At 39.3% G+C, this 20762-nt stretch overlaps 1 protein-coding gene across 5 annotated transcripts in view; it reads left to right on the forward strand.

The window, feature by feature from the left end:
• meis2a (Meis homeobox 2a) overlaps positions 1–20762 on the forward strand; it is a 105771-nt gene that overhangs the window by 60573 nt on the left and 24436 nt on the right. For all 5 annotated transcript variants that reach the window (XM_052024912.1, XM_052024920.1, XM_052024928.1 and 2 more), the window contains one exon: positions 6581–6657. In XM_052024912.1, the coding sequence (XP_051880872.1) occupies positions 6581–6657 (77 nt within the window). The remainder of the gene's footprint in view (positions 1–6580; positions 6658–20762) is intronic.

Consider the following 20762-nt stretch of genomic DNA (forward strand, 5'->3'; position numbering starts at 1 on the left):
GTTCACTGCTGATCCCCCCCTCTTCTATTTAAACATGATCACTTGCTACACTTTGTTGCCAACTTCAGCTCAATGATGCCTGTTTGCCAACATTTATGTCAAAAGTACTAGAGTGAACTTTTATAATTTTTCAGCCAAGTTTTTAAATATCATTGCAGTTACCACACACTCTTGTAATGCACAGATTCAAGTTAGACTCTGTCAATCCCAGAACTCCAAACATACAACATAGAAACAGGTCTTTCAGCTCAAATGCCCCATATCAATATTTCTGCTGTATACTACACACATTATAGCATTGTTGTCATCACCACTACCACCAGCATTTACATAGCACCTCTCATGTTAAAGAATTACCCAAGGTACATCACATTTATCTCTTTGGTTTCTCTCTGCACCTCTCCCCCACCCATCAGTCCTGAACCTATGATTTGTTCAGTTGCACTTCATGCATTTCTTCAATCGATAGGATGGACTTGTTCATGAAATGGAGACACAAGAGGCTTCATACCTTGCCTCTATCCTGTCCAGCTTTGACTAGTACCTTCCCACCTACATCCAATACCTCTCATGCCCTCCCATTATTCTGACAACTTCCAATTCTCTGATCCCAACTGCTTCATCTTCACCATGGACATCCAGTCTCCATACACCTCCATTCCCTCCTGCTTCTTTCTGGAACAAAGACCCAACCAGTTCTCCTCCAGTAACACTCATATCTGCCTGGCGGAACTTGTTCTTAACCGTAACAACTTCTCTTTCTACAAGTCAAAGGTGTAGCCATGGGCACTCGCATGGCCTCATGGAACAGCCCTTGTTCCAAACTTACTCTGGCACTCCTCCCCAACTTTTTCTTCACTACATCAACAACATTGATGCTGCTTCCTGCAATCGTGCAGAGTTCATCAGTTTTTCCACCTTTGCCACCAACTTCCTCCCTGCCCTCAAATTCACTTGGACTATTTCTGACACTTCTCTTCCTTTTCTGGATCTCTCTGACTCTAGCTCAGGAGATAAAATATCCACCAATATCTACCATAAACAGACGGACTCCCATGGTCTAATTTGACTACACCTAGCTCCCACCCTGCCTCTTGTAAGGACCTATTCCTGTCTCTCAGTTTCTCTCTCTACACTGCATCTGTTCTCAAGATGAGGCTTTCTACTCTAGGACTTCTGAAATGTCCTCCATCTTCAGGAAATGTGGCTTCCCCTCTGCCATAATTGATGGAACCCTCACACACATTTCCTCCATTTCCCACATGTCTGCTCTCACACCACGCCGCCCCCCCACCCCCGGTCCACAGAACAGAGTATTTCCAGCATCTTCTGTTTTTGCTTTAGACTCCCAACATCTGCAGTTGTTTTGATTTTCACTGGATAAACAAAGGACTGCAGATGCTTGAACCTAGATGAAAAACACAATGATGCTGGAGGAACTCAGCAGGCCAGGCAGCATCCGTGGAGAAAAGCAGGTGGTCAACGTTTTGGGTCAGGACCCTGATTTTCACTTATTTGTTGAATTCACTGCCACTTCTGTTTTGGGAATGCCTGACCTGAAGCAGTTCTACTCTGCTCTCTGACGGGACCTCCGTGGTGTCCCTTTCCCTTCTTGACTTTGATAAGGGGTTGACCAAAACTAGAGATGTGGCCTGACCAGTAGAGTGTTCGTTTTCTGTTTTTGTTTTAGATTCCCAGCACTTGAAAGACATTTGAATGACTACATGGATAGGAGGGGTTTGGAGGGATATGGGCTAAGCCTGGGCAAATAGGACTAGCTTGGTGGGCACCATGGTCGGCATGGATGAGTTGGGCCTAAGGGCCTGTTTCCGTGCTGTATTACTCTATGACTTCTATCCGCAGTTTTTTGATTCTCACAGAACAGAAGTAGAGGTACTCACCTTTCTCCCCACTAGGCTCCACATCTAGCATATCATCATTCGCCACTTCTGCCAGCTCCAACAGGATCCCATCGTCAGTCATATCTTTCCCTCTCCACACCTCCCCCCCCTTCTGCTTTCTGCGGTAACCACTCTCTCTCATGACTCCCCTGGTCCACTCGTCTGTCTCCCAGGCGGCTTCCCCTGCAACCGTAGGAGGTGCGACAACTTGTCCCTTCACCTCCTCCCTCACCACCATCCAGGTGAGGCAGAGACTCAGCGTGCACCTCCTCCAAACCCCAGCTATTGCATTCAGTGCTTGCGATGTGGCCTCCCCTACATCAGCGAGACGTTTGGCGGAACACCTGTGCTCTTGTCCGCAGCGGCCGTTTCGAGCTTGCACTTCAACTCCCTTTTCATTCCCACAGCCACCTGTCTGTCCTCGGCCTTCTCTATTGCCACGGTGAGGCAAATTGCAAAGGAGAAGAACAGCACCTCACACTCCACGTGGGTGGCCTGCAGCCAGTGGCATCAACATTGAATTTTCCAACTTCAGGTTACACACACCCCCTGTTGTTCCTTTCCCATTGCCACCACTGCACCCAGGTTCTCCCTCCGTTTGGTCACCTTTTCCATCCCTCCTCCCATCATTACCAAGGCTCATTAACCCTTCCCCATCTTCCATCACCCACAGACCTACCTACCTTGGTTTCTTCTCCTTGATCCACCTTTCTGTCCCTTCCCCCACCAGGCTCACCATCCCTCCCTTATCTGGTTTCACCTATCACCTACCAGCCTCTGCCTCACTCCTCCCTCTCACCTCTTTATACTTGCTGTCTTCCCTCTGTACTCTCAGCCCTAATATAGGGCCTTGACCATCCCTTTGCCTCCACAGATGCTGCTTGACTTTCTTCACAAACTGTTGGGCTTGTCCCTCACATGAGAGGGATGCCTTGTTACGGGCAAACATTGCGGGTTTTCATTATGTCGAAGCTCCAATTATGTCGCAGACCGAGATCATAAAACAAATCTAAGCTATCAAGTCTGCAGTGCAATCCCATGATCACCTTGTATAGATGGACAGTCCACTTCTTTTATTAGTTTATTATTGGTTAAGCAGCTGAATGGGTGAAACATTACATCTGTGGGCCATTTGTTACCTGTGAAGGAACTTTTGGTCTTATTTTAATAAGTAAAAGTTGCGAACAGACTTATTGGGAGTATTCTATTGTTAGGACTATGACATTTTTCACTGAAGCAGGCTTGGTGGTGATATTTCGATCCTTTTTGTTGACAGTCCATTGTTCTGTGTTCTTTATTTGCTGGGCTGAATACAAAGATTTCTGATGGAACGCCTTGTAACCACTGACTTGAGACAATTCATGTGGAAACCACTCATCTATTTGTGGTTTCTGCAGGCTTTTCTATGAAATTAAGATAAGTGGATTCCTTATGTTGCATGACTTGTAAACAAAAATAATGAACCCTCTTTCTAGGAAAGAGTTTGATCTACAATTAGTACAGAAACAAATCAAGCTCTAACTCAGGAGCATAACAACCATCTCCAGATAAAGTTTGCTGTGTGAGTATTTATCCTGTTTTACAGTCCATAGACATGCTGAACTCACAGCTCCAGAACTCATGGCCAGGATACTGGTGTTTGCTGTGTTCTGCTGGCATGTAATAACTCGATCTGCTTCGTGCAGACAAAATATATTAAAAGTATGGAAGAGTGAAGTTTGTGCCCCAGGGAGAAGGAGAGATAATGCATTGAAATTGTTCAGAAGGTAGTTAGATGCCTAATGGTTCTAATATGTGAGCTATGTGAGGTCCACTGTCTGACTCTCATAAATTCTGGCTACACTGACCAGTAATTTAGGGGACAGGATGGAACTGTCATCTCTGGTCATCAGTGCTTGGGATCTATTATGCTGATTCCTTCTACTGAGTGTTTTTTCTCAGTTTTGTTTAAAGTGAGGAGCAGTAGGTGGTTTAAACTGGTCTGTATTTTTTTTCTCCTGTGGATAATCTTTCCCTTGCACCTTTTTTATTCCAACTGCTAGAGAGAAAGGCATTTAATGTGAGGTTTGTTAGAAGCCACAGAGTGTCCCTGTTAAACTGCATCCACAAAGTGGATTTTAAGCGTGGTTGTAAGGGACGGTTACGGTTACACCCTCCACTCGTTCTGTTGTTGCCCCAGTGAGTTTGGTACTTATACTGAATTAGCAGTATCTGCAAAATTGGCAGAGTTCCACCACATATTTAGTATTAGTGTGGTGTGAAAGATCATACCACATGAACATCAAACATGCAGCGTAACTGGGACACAAGGTATTTGGTTGTAATCAATTTTGCACACAGTATTTTAATCTTCATCTGAGTTTGGGTCCAAGTGTGCTAACAAACTATTTTGTCATGCATAGCAAAATGCATTTCAAGTGTGATTAGTTGTTAAGATTGTAAGTGGAAAGTTTCAGCTTTGAGTAAATCTAATTCTGACAATGTTTTCATGTGATGCATTTTTTTTCAAATCCTTACACTAAAAAGTTGTGGTTATTTTGTGGAGTAAAAAACCATGTTATAAGGCCAATTCCTTCTTGCCTGTGTGAGGTAGAGTTTGCTTGATTTATCTGGATTCGCCTCTGCAGAGGCTCTCTGGTTTACAATGTGTGCACAAGCCATTAAATTGGTGTTGATGTTTATTCAGAGGGCTTGCTGATTGCATGTACTATACATTTCCATGAATTTATGACAGAGCAGCAATTTGTAGAATATCACATATTCAGTAAAAATTTCACTTTTGTGAGAGGTGCATGCTCTGGCAATAAGTGGCTATTTGAGTCTCCCCACATTATACATGGATTAGCACATTGGGAAATGACAAAAACTTACCTTAACTTCACTGATCGCATTCAGTATAATGCTGTCAACATATCAGCTCAAAATTTGGCAGGCCACAAGCTGAACTTGGAAGGCAAATTGATGAAAAACATTGCAATAGACTTGCACCAACTCAGTGAACATAAATTAATGGTGTACCAAACCAGCATCTGGCTGGAAGCCAGAGGAAAACAGCAGCGAAGCCAGCTATTGTTGAGGGGGCAGCAACTGTTTTCTGTGGGGGAACCCTGTTCACAGTAACATTGCACAGCTACCGGCTTATGATCCCAGCCTTTGAAGTGTAAGAAATGATAACTGTTTTATTTCTCTAGACACACCATCACGATGGCCTTTCACTGGAGCTTCCATAATTGTTATTGTGCAGCCTGTAAGCCCTGGTGAAGTAGCAAGCAAGTAAAGCTATTTGCTGCAATTTGAATGCCTGTGCTTTGCTCTCTCTCCATGTTTAGTAGTACACGTCTGTGAGCCCAAGTGAGTCATGCAGCATTCCTGCCTGTTTTGGCTGCTGTCAGGAAGTAGTAACACTTAGATCCACATCCAGTGCAGCTTAAATTGACTACACAATTAATCTTGTGCAAAAAATTTCCAATGTGGAATCCAATAGAAAGTATTTAGTGTAAAATCATTTTCAGCTATTGCTAGCAAGAAGACCAAGGCGTAGAAGTTTGAATTTGTAAAACGAAAGATGAAAATTAGTATCTGGTTAAAATACATACTCTTTTGTAGCTACCAGTTCACACCCCTGTGAAAGCTTCATCAATGCAGAGTGGTTTCAGGACAGCCAAACCTATGACCTGTGTCCTTAATTCACCACAGTCTGGTTCCACAGTGATGAAGTGATCCATCATCATTGTTACTATATTCTAGCATGTATTCCACTGGGAAACCTCAATTGCTACAGGATGGCTATGCCAGAAATGACTGAATTAGAGATTTCAAATGGCCATATACATTGTATAACTGCATTACCTCAAGATGCCTTGCTTCTCCTACAATAGTTAGTCTTGGTTTTATACTGACACTTCATTGTCATCTGTACTGGCTTCAATGCAGAGAGAGGTAATATTGATGGATTAGATGGAAAAGAGAAATGCATATTTTGACAACGCATAATAACTAGCATGTTTGTGGCTGCAGTCTTGAGCCACTAGAGGTTTACTAAGAAATGATTCCAAAACATGCATTTCACCCATTCAAAATTATCATGTAAGCCTTTTGATTTCACTCCGTACCCTTACTGCAAAACACCCTTGTTGTTTTTATGAACCATTAATTATCTTCATTACTGAGTGTAAAATAAAGGACAATCACATTGTTTGGATGAATTCTGGTGTTAGGAAGCATATTTATCACTGTGGCATAGTGCAGCACCTGACAGCCAAGGATTGATGACCAAGAGCAGTCCAAGAGGCTAAGGCAGCCTTATACAATGCAAATTACCAACTGTGAATTTAGATTCATCCTATTCATTTCATTCGCCTCTGCTGAAAACTATTAGTGGTTTAGTAGTAGCAAGGGGTCATTACTAATATGGACAAGGTAAGATGAGGAAAGCCTCCTGCAATTACATGGCTTTCAAAAGGGCTGGAGGCTGATCCAAAAAAGTGTCAACACCCAGCAATCAAAATAATTTATTTCATTTAAAAAAAATCCATATTAGATGAGCATTACTTTCTTTCCTTGCAGAGATATGTTTTAATGAAACACTGTCCTTCTGTAGTTAGAGTGAATTTAATCAGTGCCAGCTTTTGTTTTGTGGTTCCAAGCTTCTCATGACTGATGCTTATTATTTTGTGCAGCATCCGTACCCATCAGAGGAACAGAAGAAACAGTTAGCCCAAGACACGGGACTCACGATCCTACAAGTGAACAACTGGTGAGTGACTTATCCTGGCTTTTTTTTCTCTCTGAAGGGGTGCTTTGCTTTGTAACTAACCCCCTTTTTTGGAGATTCAAAACTATTTAGCACACAAACATGCAACTTTGGTTGTGGTATGCTGGATGGAAGGTTTCGCATTGTCCCGTCTCAAAATTGTATTTAGAATAGGATATTGATTTTCCTTTTTGATCATGTTTTTAAAAGTATACATTTTTTCCCATTTTACATGTGATATGATGGATTACTGCCACAGCAGTAATACTAGTTGTCCCTTTGTAGATGGCTTAACACATAACTTTGAATGGTAGTGGGGGAGATGTGGGGAGGTTGGATTAAATGAAATGATCACAGTACCAAAGAAATGATACAGGAATTACTTATCAAAATACTGGCCCAGGCTTTATCTGCAGCTTAATTTTGTTCAGTACATTCTCGGGTGATGTTCAGATTAATTGAACTGACAGTTTCCTTTCAAAATTCAGGGAAGGTATTTGCACGGATTTCAGGTCTTATACAAACTTAATTACATGGAACCCCATTTTATCATTATAATTCCATGTAGCAGAGGTTGTATTTACAAATGAGAAGACTTTCCTTTTATTCGCAGCTTTCCTTAATATATTATCAAAGCAGGTTCATTTACAAAGTGCTCTATCTGTGGGATACAGGCAGGCAGACATTAACGAAGCTTTAGGTTTATCGGACTCCGTGCCTGATGAGCAACCTGAGGGTCAATTGATTTTGTGGTTCTGTGATTCATTTTTTTCTCATTTTTCTAGGATCACAATGAGAGACATGCCTGGAGAATTAGCCAGTTTGTCTGCCTTATCTGTCAGGCAATTTTTTTTTCCTAGGGAAGTCAAGCTACTTAAATTGGCCACAGGAACTGCTGTTATCTGACTTTAATGCACCCTATAGTGTGGATAGCATTTCAATTACACCAGTAACCAAAGCTTAGCCACGGCCTTTTCATGCTAGCACTATGCAAAAGGCAATGTGCCTAGCTACAGAGCAGAAAATTGAGTTGCTTATATTCTGTCAGGCTGACTTACGCAGAAATAAACTGCTGTATTGAAAATCAAAAAAAATTACTGAATTGTTTTAAATAAAAAATAACACATTTCATAGAATTCAGTAATTGTATCTCTCTTTGTAATGGTATCATGAAACCAGTGAGTTAGATAACATTTAAAGCAATTGAGTATTTTAATTTTGCCAGTTTATGTTATGCTAGATATGGTACATTTTGTACCAAATTAATAATTTAATATTTCCTAAAGAACTGACAATGTTAAGAGCTCAGCCACTCAAACATCAAAAGCTTCACAGCGATCAGCTGACATTGTCATTTTTGAAACAAGGGTTAGATGTACAGTCTAGATTGCCAAGCAGAAAGTCAAAGGTGATGCAAGGGTTTACATTTGTAAACACTGGACATGTGGTACCAAGTGCTAGATCATGGTCCCATTAGACATCATAAAGTATAGGGATTGCACGCTTCTTTTAAATATGGAAAGAGGCTCCTAAATAGCTAAAAAAAACATTCAAATTAAGTTCTTGTTTCCCAAGCTGAAGAGTGTTTTGCAGAAGTGCTCCGCTCAATTTGAAGAGCTTTCATATTTGATATCAGGAAATTAATGGTCAGTGCCAGTGGACTGATGCAGTCGTTTTTAGTTTCAAGCAGCCACATGAAAGGGGATGCTGAATCATTCCTTTGTCTCAGCAGCACAATCAAGGCTTGGAGAGGTCAGAAGGAAGCTCTGTTTTGATATCACAAGTGGCGCATCATTCTCAGACAGCTGAAACCGTGTTTGCGATCCCTTAGCATTTACTTAATTTTCAATTGTAAGAGGCAATAAAAAGGAATATCGGGCAACGTTCAGGATAAAGCGGTTACAAACGTTGCAAAGGCTTCTAAGCAATATTAAAGAGCAAGATAAAAGACTACTTTATGTATAATGAGCTGCATTTTTACGTTTGTCTTTTGTTTCAGTTCTAAATTTAGAAAGAAAGATTTACTTAATTCTCTGGGGTGTGCTCACTTAGGGGAATCTTAGTACTATATGGGATTTTAAATCACATGATACCTGAAGACTGAGGTTTTCTTCTGTAGTGTCAAATTACTGTTTCTTTTTAAGTTTATCTGATTGTTGTGAAAACATCTTTGGATTCAGTTGTGACTCATGGGAAAATATTGTGGTGGCTTTTGGCAAGAATCAGTGTTTAATGGCATATGGTGTGAAATTTATCTTATCCTTCTATATGATGAATGATGACAGACACCAAATTTTGCATTAATGTACAGATTCAGTTTATCTTTCTGGGTTATGTATTGAAGACAACAGAGTATAAACTGCATATTGTGCAATTGAAATTTTTAAAATGCTGGCAATTTTATTTCTCTCTCTTAATGCTAGCAGAATTGATAATGCTCTAAAATGGGTTTGTGCATGAAACAAAGAGATAGGAGGTTTTATTTATTAATTCATTGTGTGTTTGCCCAACCCTAACTGCCCTTGAAAATGTGATAGTAACCACTTTCCTGAACCACTGCAGTCTTTATGGCGAGGGTGCTCCCAGAGAGCTGTTGGGAAGGGACTTACAGAATTTTGATGGAAGTGATGTCAGTCAAGGTGCTGTGTGACTTGTTGAGCAAGCTAGAGATGGTGGGTTTTCATGTACCTGTTGTCCTCGTCCTTCGAGGTGGTTGATGTTGTTGATTTGAGCGGTGCCATTAAATAAGTTGGGATGAGTTACTCCTGTGCATCTTATTGATGATGTGCATTCATCCATGGTGCACCAGTGATGGGGGAAGTGAATGTTGGATAGTGTGCCAATCAAATGGGCTGTTTTGTCCTGGAGGATGTTGAGTTTCTTGAATGTAGTTAGAGCTATATTCATCAGACATGTGGGGAATATCCATCACATTCCTGACTTGTGGATAGGAGATGGTGGAAAGGCTTTGTGCAGTCAAGAGTTGATACATTCACTGCAGAACACCAATCTTCTGACCTGTTCACATAGTCGTAATATTTACCTGCCTCATCCTACACACACACACACACACACACACACACACACACACACACACACACACACACACTTATGGCTGATAATTTAACTTATGGTTACCTTTCACTGCTATATGATTTTTAATTAATACTTGATCGACGTTTAAATTTGGCATGTGAAGAAACTGAAGATATTTATCATAAAACATTACTTTAAAACGTAATGTTGTATTTAATAGTTTTTTGCAATCACCTATAAGGATGTGATATTGCATTGGCAATTTGAAATCACTTTATTTCATTATAAAGGTAAAAAGTCCCATTTTATCCTCACGACATATAATAGAGAGTAGAAATTAATAGCCAAATTTTTCGAGATTTTTTTTATTCTGCCCCAACAGTAGAATCTTCCCATTTCTTCAGTAGAATTACATTATCAATTATATAAAAATGAACAATGATTGTTATTACCCAATCATTGTTAAAATATGGCTACCACTTCAATATTAATAGATGGTTACCGAAAGGATATATCAAATAATTAGCATTGAAAGACGGTAATAAGTAGCTTATTAAAATCCATGTGAAGGATTTCTGACCTTAGTGCTCTGAAGAATACATATCACATGACAGCGAAGTCATCTTGCAATATAAGCACCCTCCTTGTGCTCCCTGTTGGATCACCTGCCTATGACATTTAATAAGCTATATGTATGATTTATTGTGTGCCCTTTTGACAAGATCTGAAAACTGAAATGTTATAGTCCTTGCTGGCATCCAGTACTGCTTTCATTATACACTCATCTAATGGAAGTGTTACATTTAGTCAAATGGATTATATGTAGAGCTGTGCAGATCTTGCACATTCCCTGTAGTCATTGTTCAGAGCATAATAAAATTATGCTATCAATTTGCTATGAGAGGAACACTAGAGTTCAGTGACTTATACCCCAGCGTGTTTATACTGCAATCTGCTACATCTCCAACTTGTGATGATGCAAACAGCACATGGATTCCATTTACTGACTTCTGAACAGCAACTACAGAATTAGCCAAGTAGGAAGCCAATATATAGTGAGACATGTCACAAAAGGTTATAATAACTGCCTTAATTCTACACTAGTGTCTTGTGTGACCTGAAGGCACTGGGTAAAATTGAAACATTGTGCTGATGATATGATTGGCCTCATTTTAATAATGCTAATTGACAGCTAAATAGGGGCTTGCATTGTTGTTGGGTTGTTGTGCTGAGTCCAAGGGTTAACCCTGACTTCTTACGAGGATATTGTAGCAACAAGTAACTATTACTTCTCTTTTAAATAACACTTCCGATATCATGGTAATCACTACTTTGAGAATAGCAATCCTAATGGTGATCTGAAGGAAAAAAGGTAAAAAGTCAGTTGTCGGTTCCCGTTCCAATTTTCCCTTGAACTGACATAATTAAATATGTTTTCTTTCAGAACTTGTAACACTTGAACTTAGCCAGTCAGATGACTATCATGTTCCATTGCTTCTCCTGAGCATTGCCACTTTTGAAATCTTTGCTGCATCCTGTCAACTAACTGCTCATGTGTGCTGAGATTTGATCCATACCTCATCAAAGCTATAGCTCTCCATCCGTGAAACTCAGACCTTGTCTACATTTGAATATGTTAGGGAAATGTGGCTGTCAATTTGAAGGAAAGAACAATGACATAACTGACCAGATAATTGGGTGTATTAGTTGAGGGATAAATTTTGGCTAGTTTACCAAAAGAAGTCTTACTGCATGTTTTGTATAATCCTTGATCATGTAATTTTATCAATTCCACCTGAGATATGCTCAAATCCATAGTGTTCTGACTGAAAGGCAAGAATATTATATTGAGCCCAAGATCAACGGCTTGTAAGGAAATAGCCAATTATTCTCATTGTTATTGTCTTTACTTCTATGGTTTATTTCTGTCTTTGCTGTTGAGTTATGACCCTTAATGATGATCTCCAGAAGTCTAAGATCAGGTACCAATCTAACATTCACCTTTATCTTTCACCCTCTTTTTCCAAACCCCAGGCTGTTCCTTCAACTGCTTGTCTGAAGGGAAGCCTTAAATGAGCCAAACGTTTTATCCAAGATCATGCAACATCAGCAAAGCTCAGTCTGTTGTCTTTGGATGTTGCTGGTGCTTGCATACAATTGGCTGTTGGTCTCCCCATCTCAACTGACTCCAGCAACACGAGGCCATGCACACGGTTCAAACCCAAATGTCTGATAAAGGATCATCATCCTGAAACATTAACTCTTCTTCCCTCTCTGCTGATGCTCTCTGCCTTTATATAGCACCTTTTCCAACGTCAGGGCATCTGGAAAATAAAGCCACAGTCAGTTAAGTGCTCCTCGTCACTGTTGTTGTGAAGGACATGTCACAGTTTAACCTGCATTCAGCAAGCTCCACAAACTGCAATGTGAATATCACCAGAAATCTGTTTTTAGTAAAGTCCATTTAGGATAAATATTAGCCAGGACACCAGGGAAGGTTTGCCCCCTAGTCTTTTTGAATTAAAGCTGTGGCAATTTTCCAGTTCAGTAGGCATCAAGGGGAAAGCACTCCAGTGGTTGGAGTCATATGTTACACAAAGGGAAATGGTTGTGGTTGTCAGAGGTCAATCATCCCAGCACAATGGAGTTCCTCATGGCTGTGTCCTAGCCCCAACCATCTTCAGCTGCTTCATCTGTGATCTTCCTCCCAATAAAAGGCCAGAAGTGGGGATGTTCACTGATGACTGCATGATGCTCCGTTCCACAGCAAATTAAGCAATCCATGACTGCATGTGGTAAGACATAGACAAAATTCAACACTCAGGCAGTTCGGTGGAAACATCACATCCTGCCCCAACTATCCCCTCTGCACCTCCAGTGTCTATTTGCACTTTGGCTCCTGTTCTCCCAATTCCACCATTGGTTGTCTTTTCTTCAACCACTACATCCATAAGATTTGGAACTCCCTTCCCATATTGCCTTTTCATGTCGTCTCCCTGCCTGGTTTAAAATAAACTTACAAAACCCTTTTCTTCAGTCATGTACCTACCCACCTCCCCCGTCCCCACACTGACCATTTACCTCTTGCCGCATGCCTGCTGTGTATCACTCCGTCGTAAAGCTCTTGTGAGAAGTTCCTTCTACACATTGAGGAGAACTGTTCCAAACCAAGCCACTGCTTTAAGAAAGTCAAAAGGCTTGTTTTGGGAAACAGAAAAAAAGCTCAAATTACTCATAGAGTTCCTTACGTTATAGCAATAAAAATGTTGGCTGCTTATAATTAGAATTACCCACCTGTTACATAGCTGTTTGGTTATTTCACTCTTGTCCATCAACAGTAAATCAGGGGGAGGTTGTGGCCTCCAGAAATGGTAACCAAGAAGTTTTAGAAATGGGCACTCGTTATGAAAAACAGGTGGCAGCAAAGCAGCTTTGTAGGTATGCGTACATCTTGCATTAATAAAATCTTCAAATAGCCCAAGCGAGAAGGCAAACTGATATTTAAAGGAGCAGTGTCATCTTGTGGAATAAGGGGAGGTGATATGATGCTGGGGGCAGTTCAGACGGCCTCTTCCATTACCAAACAATAGTGTTTATTTAACATTCTCTGGAGGGCTTCAGCCATAATGCATTTACATTAACTTTTTCCTTTAAAGAAAATTGTCAAGGCATCTTTTCTGTAAACTACGCAGTACATTTCTATTTATCGTAGGCATATTAAATGCAACCACACCATTTCCTGCCAAGCAGTAGCATTGTTAATGTGATGACATCAATGGCACAAATCAATGTTCTGTAAACAAAAATTGATGAAGTCTCTTCTGACACAGGCCCTTTAATACTTGTGAGCAAGATATTATGATATCGTAAAAAATGAGACTGGAAACATTATATATTTGCTTAGAGGCAGGTCAAAATTATCTGCTTATATTGAGATAAATCTAAAAAGAGAATTGTAAATTAACACTTTTTTCCCCTTTGTTTGAGGGGCCATGTTTCTTTATGAATATCTATAGTACCAGTCATGTGATGTAGCATACTTGGAGTCAATGTGGTACAGGTTACATGCATAAATCAACTTTAATTTTAAGGTGGGTGGCAGCAAGGAAACAGTATTGAATATAGACAGAGAAAAATAGACTAAAACAGAGTGAAGGATGCAGTGTACACAAATAAGCAGCTTAATGCATCTTGGCACACAGTGTAAGCCTTGTAGGAGCTCGAAGAGCCTCGGGCAATCTGTGAGTTGAATAGCAATTTTATTACTTTGTCATTAAACCAATTTCACAGCAGTATTGTTTGTTAATGAGCAGCAGCAAACGAGTGAAGATGTCACACAGTGGAATAGCAGTGAGATTTGTGACCAAGGACTGCATCATTCAGATGAAAAGGCCATCGAAGGCTATAAAAAGGAACAATTGGGGGTGGGGGGGGTGTGTGGTTGAGGAGGGGGTTGGGGTGAGCAGTCAGTCTGATATTTCAGAGCAAACGACTGTAGAAATGATATCAAAATAAAACTCGCTAAAGCAGATATGAAAAGCAGTGTAGCAGGTTGTGCTTTTAAACAGCTAAATGAGGGGAAAGAGTATTTTTACCTGCGAACATTCTGCATTTCATTTTGTAAAATAATATGTTCCTTTTGTTGATAGCAGCTTTATCAAAAGTCTTTATGTCCTTTGCACTTAAGCTTGGGAACTACCTTACTGTGTAGCCAAATGGGACACTACTTCCACTAGCTGTTACCCTTGTATATGCAGAATACAGAAGTCTTCACAGCAACACCAACCCATCCTGTGAGATTTGTAGTTTAAGCCAGCCAGTTAGCTTCAGTGCAAACAGGGTTTAACTTCGTCTCAACATAAAATACAGTCTATAATTTCAAGGTGCAATCAAATCCATTCTACTCTGTGATGTATGCCCACTTCCAGGATTCAAGCACTCATCATTTAGCCTCACATCCACTGCAGTATAACTGCAGTTTAAGATGAAACTTTATGCAGAGGATGCCCCTGCTCAAGACAATATCATACTGTATTGAATGCATTCAACTCGAATTTTAACATAAATCTCAAATAGACTTGCGTAAAGAAGCACTGTAACTTTACAGTCAAATTTGCATTAGTTAGGATTTATTTTCTGTGGAAGTCTTTCTTTCAAAAGAAATTCCACCAAATGAGTACCCGTGATTTCAATGGGCTTGTGGGCAATTGAGGTGTTCAAAATATTGGAAGGAGATGACAGACATGATACAGGAAAACTATTTTTGTTGATGGGGGTATTGAAAATGATGGAACCTAGAATTAAAGTATAGAATTGGGAAACATTGTTTAACTCAAAGGGACATAGAAATCTGGAATTCTCTCTCTCAAAGGGGTGGATATGAACCAATTAAAGTTTTGGAAACTGAGATTGATAGAACTTTGAAAGGGAAGAGTATTGAGTAAAATTGAGCCAAGTCAGATAAATGGGATTGAAGTGAAGACCAGCGGGGATCTAACTGAAGGGCAATGCAGGAGTGAGGGGATGCTGAATTGGCCTACTCCTGTTGTTAATGTTCTTTTTCCAAAACATGACGGGATTGAGAGAAAACCTCACTGATGCTATTGTGAGTTTTTCTGTTGTAGAGATCTGATTTTCCTGTTTAATCTGCCCTTGGTACAATATGGTTAAACTCTCTTTCGACCCAGTGCTCATCTTCACAGTCCTGGGAGTTTAGCAAGACTTTTTTACACCTGGCAGAGCAGAAACCTCTGGCTGACCTGTTCTAGTTGGCAACTTTTCAAGTTTATCCTGCTCCTGGGGTACAATTGGATAGAATTGCCAGACTGATCAATTCACTTGTAGATTCCTTCCATTATGCACGGCACATTATATATTTTCACTGTTCTTTGATACAGATAATGCAAAAAAGCTATATTTTCAGAGGAAAGTAATTAGCACTGCTCACGTCAAAAAGAAAGGAGAGCAAGTGGTCTAAAGGGATTTCAAATGATTATATTTGTTTACCAATCAGAATACCGGCTGGCTTCACTAGTGAGAGTGCATTTCATAGAGGCTATCAGTAACACTAAAACCAGTGATAGTCAGCTTGTGGCAAACAGACATTTAAGGTAGAACACCATGTTTGGTAGAAGGTGAAGATAAATTGAATTAAAGAGGATTCCACAGAAGGGCTGATGTTATCAAACCTGATTGGACCATTTGATTTGTGAATGTGTCAATTAAACTTCTAACGGTTGAGTGCTGCTCTACAATTTCTAATAGTCAGGACTATGTTCATTGGCTGCTTACAGGTGCTTTTACCTTTGCTTCAGACTGTTAAGTTACTAAAATAAATTTTTTGTTTCACTGAAAATTAATCTGTGCAGTACAATTGTGATGGCTAAAGCTGGCACCTTTTGTAAATTGACTGGAGTTTAGAAAAAATTTTCCAGATATTAATGCAGACCAGACAGATAGTTAAGAGGCAGTCACCACAGGGACTAGGACTAATAGTCACCTGTCTTAAGTGGTTAGGTCTAGACATCAGTTTCTGATCCCTTGTGTGTGAAACCTTGGTCTCTATTGGTCAAACCATTATCAGTCTGCAAAGGGGAATGAAACAGCTTAATATTCACATAAATATGTCCCAACTGTTCACATTATATTCCAATTTTGTTGCACTCCTAATTATTAACTACATTTTAGAATTTGCTTTAAGAAGTACTAATTAGTCCTCTCATTATGCCCAAGTCCCCTTTTTTAACAAAAAAATAACATCATTAAATATTGAGAAATTTGGGAACTTTAGCACTTCAAGGTTATCCATTATCTTTTATCTTTTGCTTGGTTATGAAAGTTTTATCAAAGTAGGTCGACTCCTTCTGTCTCTCTGTAAATGCTGAAAGATAAGTCACTTGTTTGATAGTCATAGCCATGATGGTGATGAAGCAAGTTGAAAAATCCAGTGGGGAAGATTGACAAGTTTAAAATAGCACCCCCTTTAGGTTAGTTCAGATATCATCGTTTAACCTTGCCGAAACATGCACAAATTATTCATGTCTTTTTGTGGAAAGCTAATGTATTGACATAGTTTAATGACATTGATATTGAATGTGCACATTAATTATGTTGATATTTGGCAGTGTTATGTAAATCCACTGTATGTGACTTCAGCAAGTGGAGAAGAAGCTAATTTGAAAAATGCACATCAGTCATAAAGATGTTAGGAAACCAGTGATGGCTCATTATATCACATTTATTCATCTGCTCTGAGACTGGAACATTTGGGCAAATCATTCAGGCTAACAACATGGATTTTTTTTAAATTGATGAACTTAGGTTTTAGTGACAAGAGGTTAGAGAGTACAAGTCAGAAAATACCAATTTTTTTAAAATTAGGTTTGATGCAGATCGTCCAAGAGTTTGGCGATTTTCGATTTATAAATGCCTCACAAATTGGGCATATAAAAAATGCTGTCTAAAGATATTTTTAAGTGGACTTTTGTCTGTTCTTTTAATTCCATTATATATTAAAACAAATAGTTGAAGGAGAGTGTCTTTCGCACAAACATACTTGAGGTTTAACGTGAGTGTAAAGTAGAGAAAGCACTATGCACTATTAATGTCATATGACTCAAAACACGATTCAGTGGCCTCAGGGATGAACCTGACACACCACTCTACAACCAGTATCTTCTTTCATTTGCGTTTTCTTGACAGTTAGGCTTTGTGGGTTTTGCCTTGGGATCTGGGAGAAGTCTGGCTGGTCTGTTGTTTTAATCCAGTGCTCCACCAGTAGGTACAGATTTAGCTCTGATCCGAGTCCCTTGTTGAGTGTTTGCATTTCGTTTGTGTATTATCCTAAAATATATTTTGTAGTGTTCGTATAAAAAAATGAAGTCTAAATCCAATGAAGCCTTTGGTTGCACTTTTTGATTTGATTGCTAAAGATCATTGCTTGCAGATATGTCCTTATGTAAATAGTTCAGAAGCTAAGGCAAAATGAAATTGGTATTTTGTATTATGTCTGAGTAGGGGCTGTTGAATGTAGGAATGATGTTGGACAATATTGATTAAATAATTATCACTTTATCCTTGCATAGAATTGCCCTGCTGTTGTTCCTCTGCAAATAATTTTAAACTCTGCTGATACACAATGCAGGCTGCTCACTGTCTACTGTAATGACAGAGCAACAACTCTCTGTGGAGTCAATCAGTCCCATAATTGAGATATTTTCCACTCTGTTCCTGATTCACTGCTCTTATTCTAAATGACACTTGCAGGAGTAGTTGGAGGTCAGGCACTTCAGTTTATTGACCTGAACTAGTGGTTTCAAAGATTTGTAAGGTAGGCCGAGCAGCTGACTACAAGATGAAAACAAATGTGTGGTTTACTTTTCTGTAATATAAAAAAACATGTTCAAAATAATAAGCTAGTTTCCAGTTGCTTCTATTGTGCCCAATGTTTTTTAAAACTATAATTATCTCCAGATTGCACTGTATTTATTACAAGAATTGAGACTCATCCCTCTACATGTTGAGTTCAGGATTTATTAAATCCATTAATATAATCTCTAATCCAATCAAGTAATCTAACACGGCTGCATAAAAGTGGGGTATTGATTATGTTTAGAGTTTATCATCACGGGTGATTAATAGCAAAGCATCTTAACCACATTAGATTTATCTACACAGAGAAACGTTCACTGGACCTTCCAAAAATCTTTTCACAGAACCATCTACCCTGCACTCTGTAAATGACAATCCAGCCTAATGCTACACCTGGAGTGAAAGCTTTATGATGGTGACATAGTGAAGAGCAGGCACGGTAGTGTAGTGGTTAACGTAACGCTATTGCAGCGCCAGCGACCTGGGTTCAATTCCAGCCACTGTCTGTAAGGAGTTTATACATCCTCCCCGTGTCTGCGTGGGTTTCCTCCGGGTGCTCTGGTTTCCTCCCACATTCCAAAGACATACAGGTTAGGAAGTTGTGGGCATGCTATGTTGGTACCAGAAGCGTGGTAATACTTGCAGGCTGCCCCCAGAACACTCTACGCAAAAGGTGCATTTCACTGTGTGTTTCGATGTATACGTGACTAATAAAGATATCTTATCTTATCCTTTCTTATCTTATATGTGGAGGGTGAAGAGCTGATTTTACTTAAGCAATATACATGTCAAGATAGCATTTTTGGGTCTGGGTTAATGGAGCTAATCCCAGTAAGGAATCTTCATTCTGATTTGCTCTATGGATCCTGAGAGAATTTTTTATTTTGTGACTGACAGAGAGCCAAATATAAAGTTACCTCTCTAATCCCCATTCTTTAGGTCTTATAGCCTTAATAAATAAAAAAGGGAAAATGCTCTTGACTGTGGATAAGGCTTTAGAGGTCAGCAGAAATATGAAGTACACTTCAGGCAAGATTTGCCATAGGGGAGGATGGGGCATTCTTTCTTAGTATGGAAATGGGTAGTATGTATGCAGTTTGGACGAGATGGTTGCCACAATAAGGCTCCTTTCATACAGGTGTGTTTATGCCCCAGGCGTGTTGGCCACAGTCCATTCAATGTACAGAAGTTAAATTGAACAATAACAACTGAATCTCGAAAGGTGAGCATCAGAAGAGATGCCTGAGAGCTGTCTCGGAGCCAACGAAAGCCTGTTGCAGTTGTCAGAGCTTGTTGATGTTGCAATGAACAATGCAGTTTTCCACCAGATTTCATGGTTCTGCCTTAGGAAAGAAAGTAAAATAGAACAGAAGAACAAAGTCCTAGTACATAAATCAGCAGCTGCTCTTTGCCAGATCAAAGGAATGACATTCTTGCTCCTGCTCTGCTTGTCCACTTCAGGTGGTTGATAGACAGCTAACAGCTGGCCTACTGCTGACGATAACTGGACCATATTATATTTTGGAGGATCAATAATAAAATTTATTATGACTTTAATTGAAATAACAAAAGGAAAATTGGAAGTATTAAATTATGTGAACCCTTTTACTGAACAACCAAATGTAGGAAGAGCTCATTTTCTCCTCTCGAAACTTGGTCTGCTGATAGGTGATTCTTGTCTTATTGACCCATCATGTAACCATTGTCACATCGAGTTTACCTCTGGAATGAACAAAGGTGTTCAATTGCTAAGGTTCAAATTATTTTATTTTTATTCACTTGTCAAGTAACTCCCACGCCTTCACAGTCAAGGCATTATTTAATTTGTTGTATTCCCTACAACTGTAATTACTCTGTCTCGCCCTTCCTACTTGATGGCAAGACTTTAAAAATATATACTTGCCCACGCAAAAGGTTACACTTAAATGTTAATAAGGGATAGACGCATAGTCTATTCTGTAACCATTTTTATCAAATATATTCCATTTCAACTCTAGGGTAAGGTTTGCTGGATCAAATTACGAGTTGCATTAAATGCTGTATTTGAAGTTTTGAAACACATTGTTTATTTTGAAAACTTATAAATAATTAACACCAAAACCCTTGATAACAGTTTAATTAACTTTACTGCAATACTGTTGTATGTGATTTTTTTTCATTACATTAGTTCAAGTAGTTTTTAGAGCACAAAATGTTTATTAAAACAAGACTAATCAGTGCATTAGAACTGTAATTATATACCAATTAAAAGACAACTAATTTGAAGAATTCTAAGTATTGATAAATCTAAAAAGATATAAATATTAACACATTTAATTAAAAGATCAATTAAATAATAGTCTTCCAAAATTATTTTCTTTACACAAGGCAAATTGTTCTGGTTAATTTATGATTAGTACTTTAGGGAGGTTGAAAATTACTTTATGAATGAAAGAGACTTACATACAAAAATGACAATAATATGCAGATAAGCCAGAGTTGATAAAATTGAACATGCCTGTTCACAACCTTTCACTCAAACCTGGTGTTACAGTTGTGCTTTTTCAACATCTCATCAATGAAAATTATAACATATCAGGAGATAAACCTATCAAATTAGTACAGGCACAAGGCTGAGAATTCCATGAAGGGAACAATCCATAAAAAATGCTCGGGGGTAAAACAATGAACAACCCACCAATCAGCTGTCATCTTCATCCCAT

This window comes from Pristis pectinata, chromosome 1 (genome assembly GCF_009764475.1).
Source record: "Pristis pectinata isolate sPriPec2 chromosome 1, sPriPec2.1.pri, whole genome shotgun sequence".
In the NCBI taxonomy this organism is placed as follows: domain Eukaryota; kingdom Metazoa; phylum Chordata; class Chondrichthyes; order Rhinopristiformes; family Pristidae; genus Pristis; species Pristis pectinata.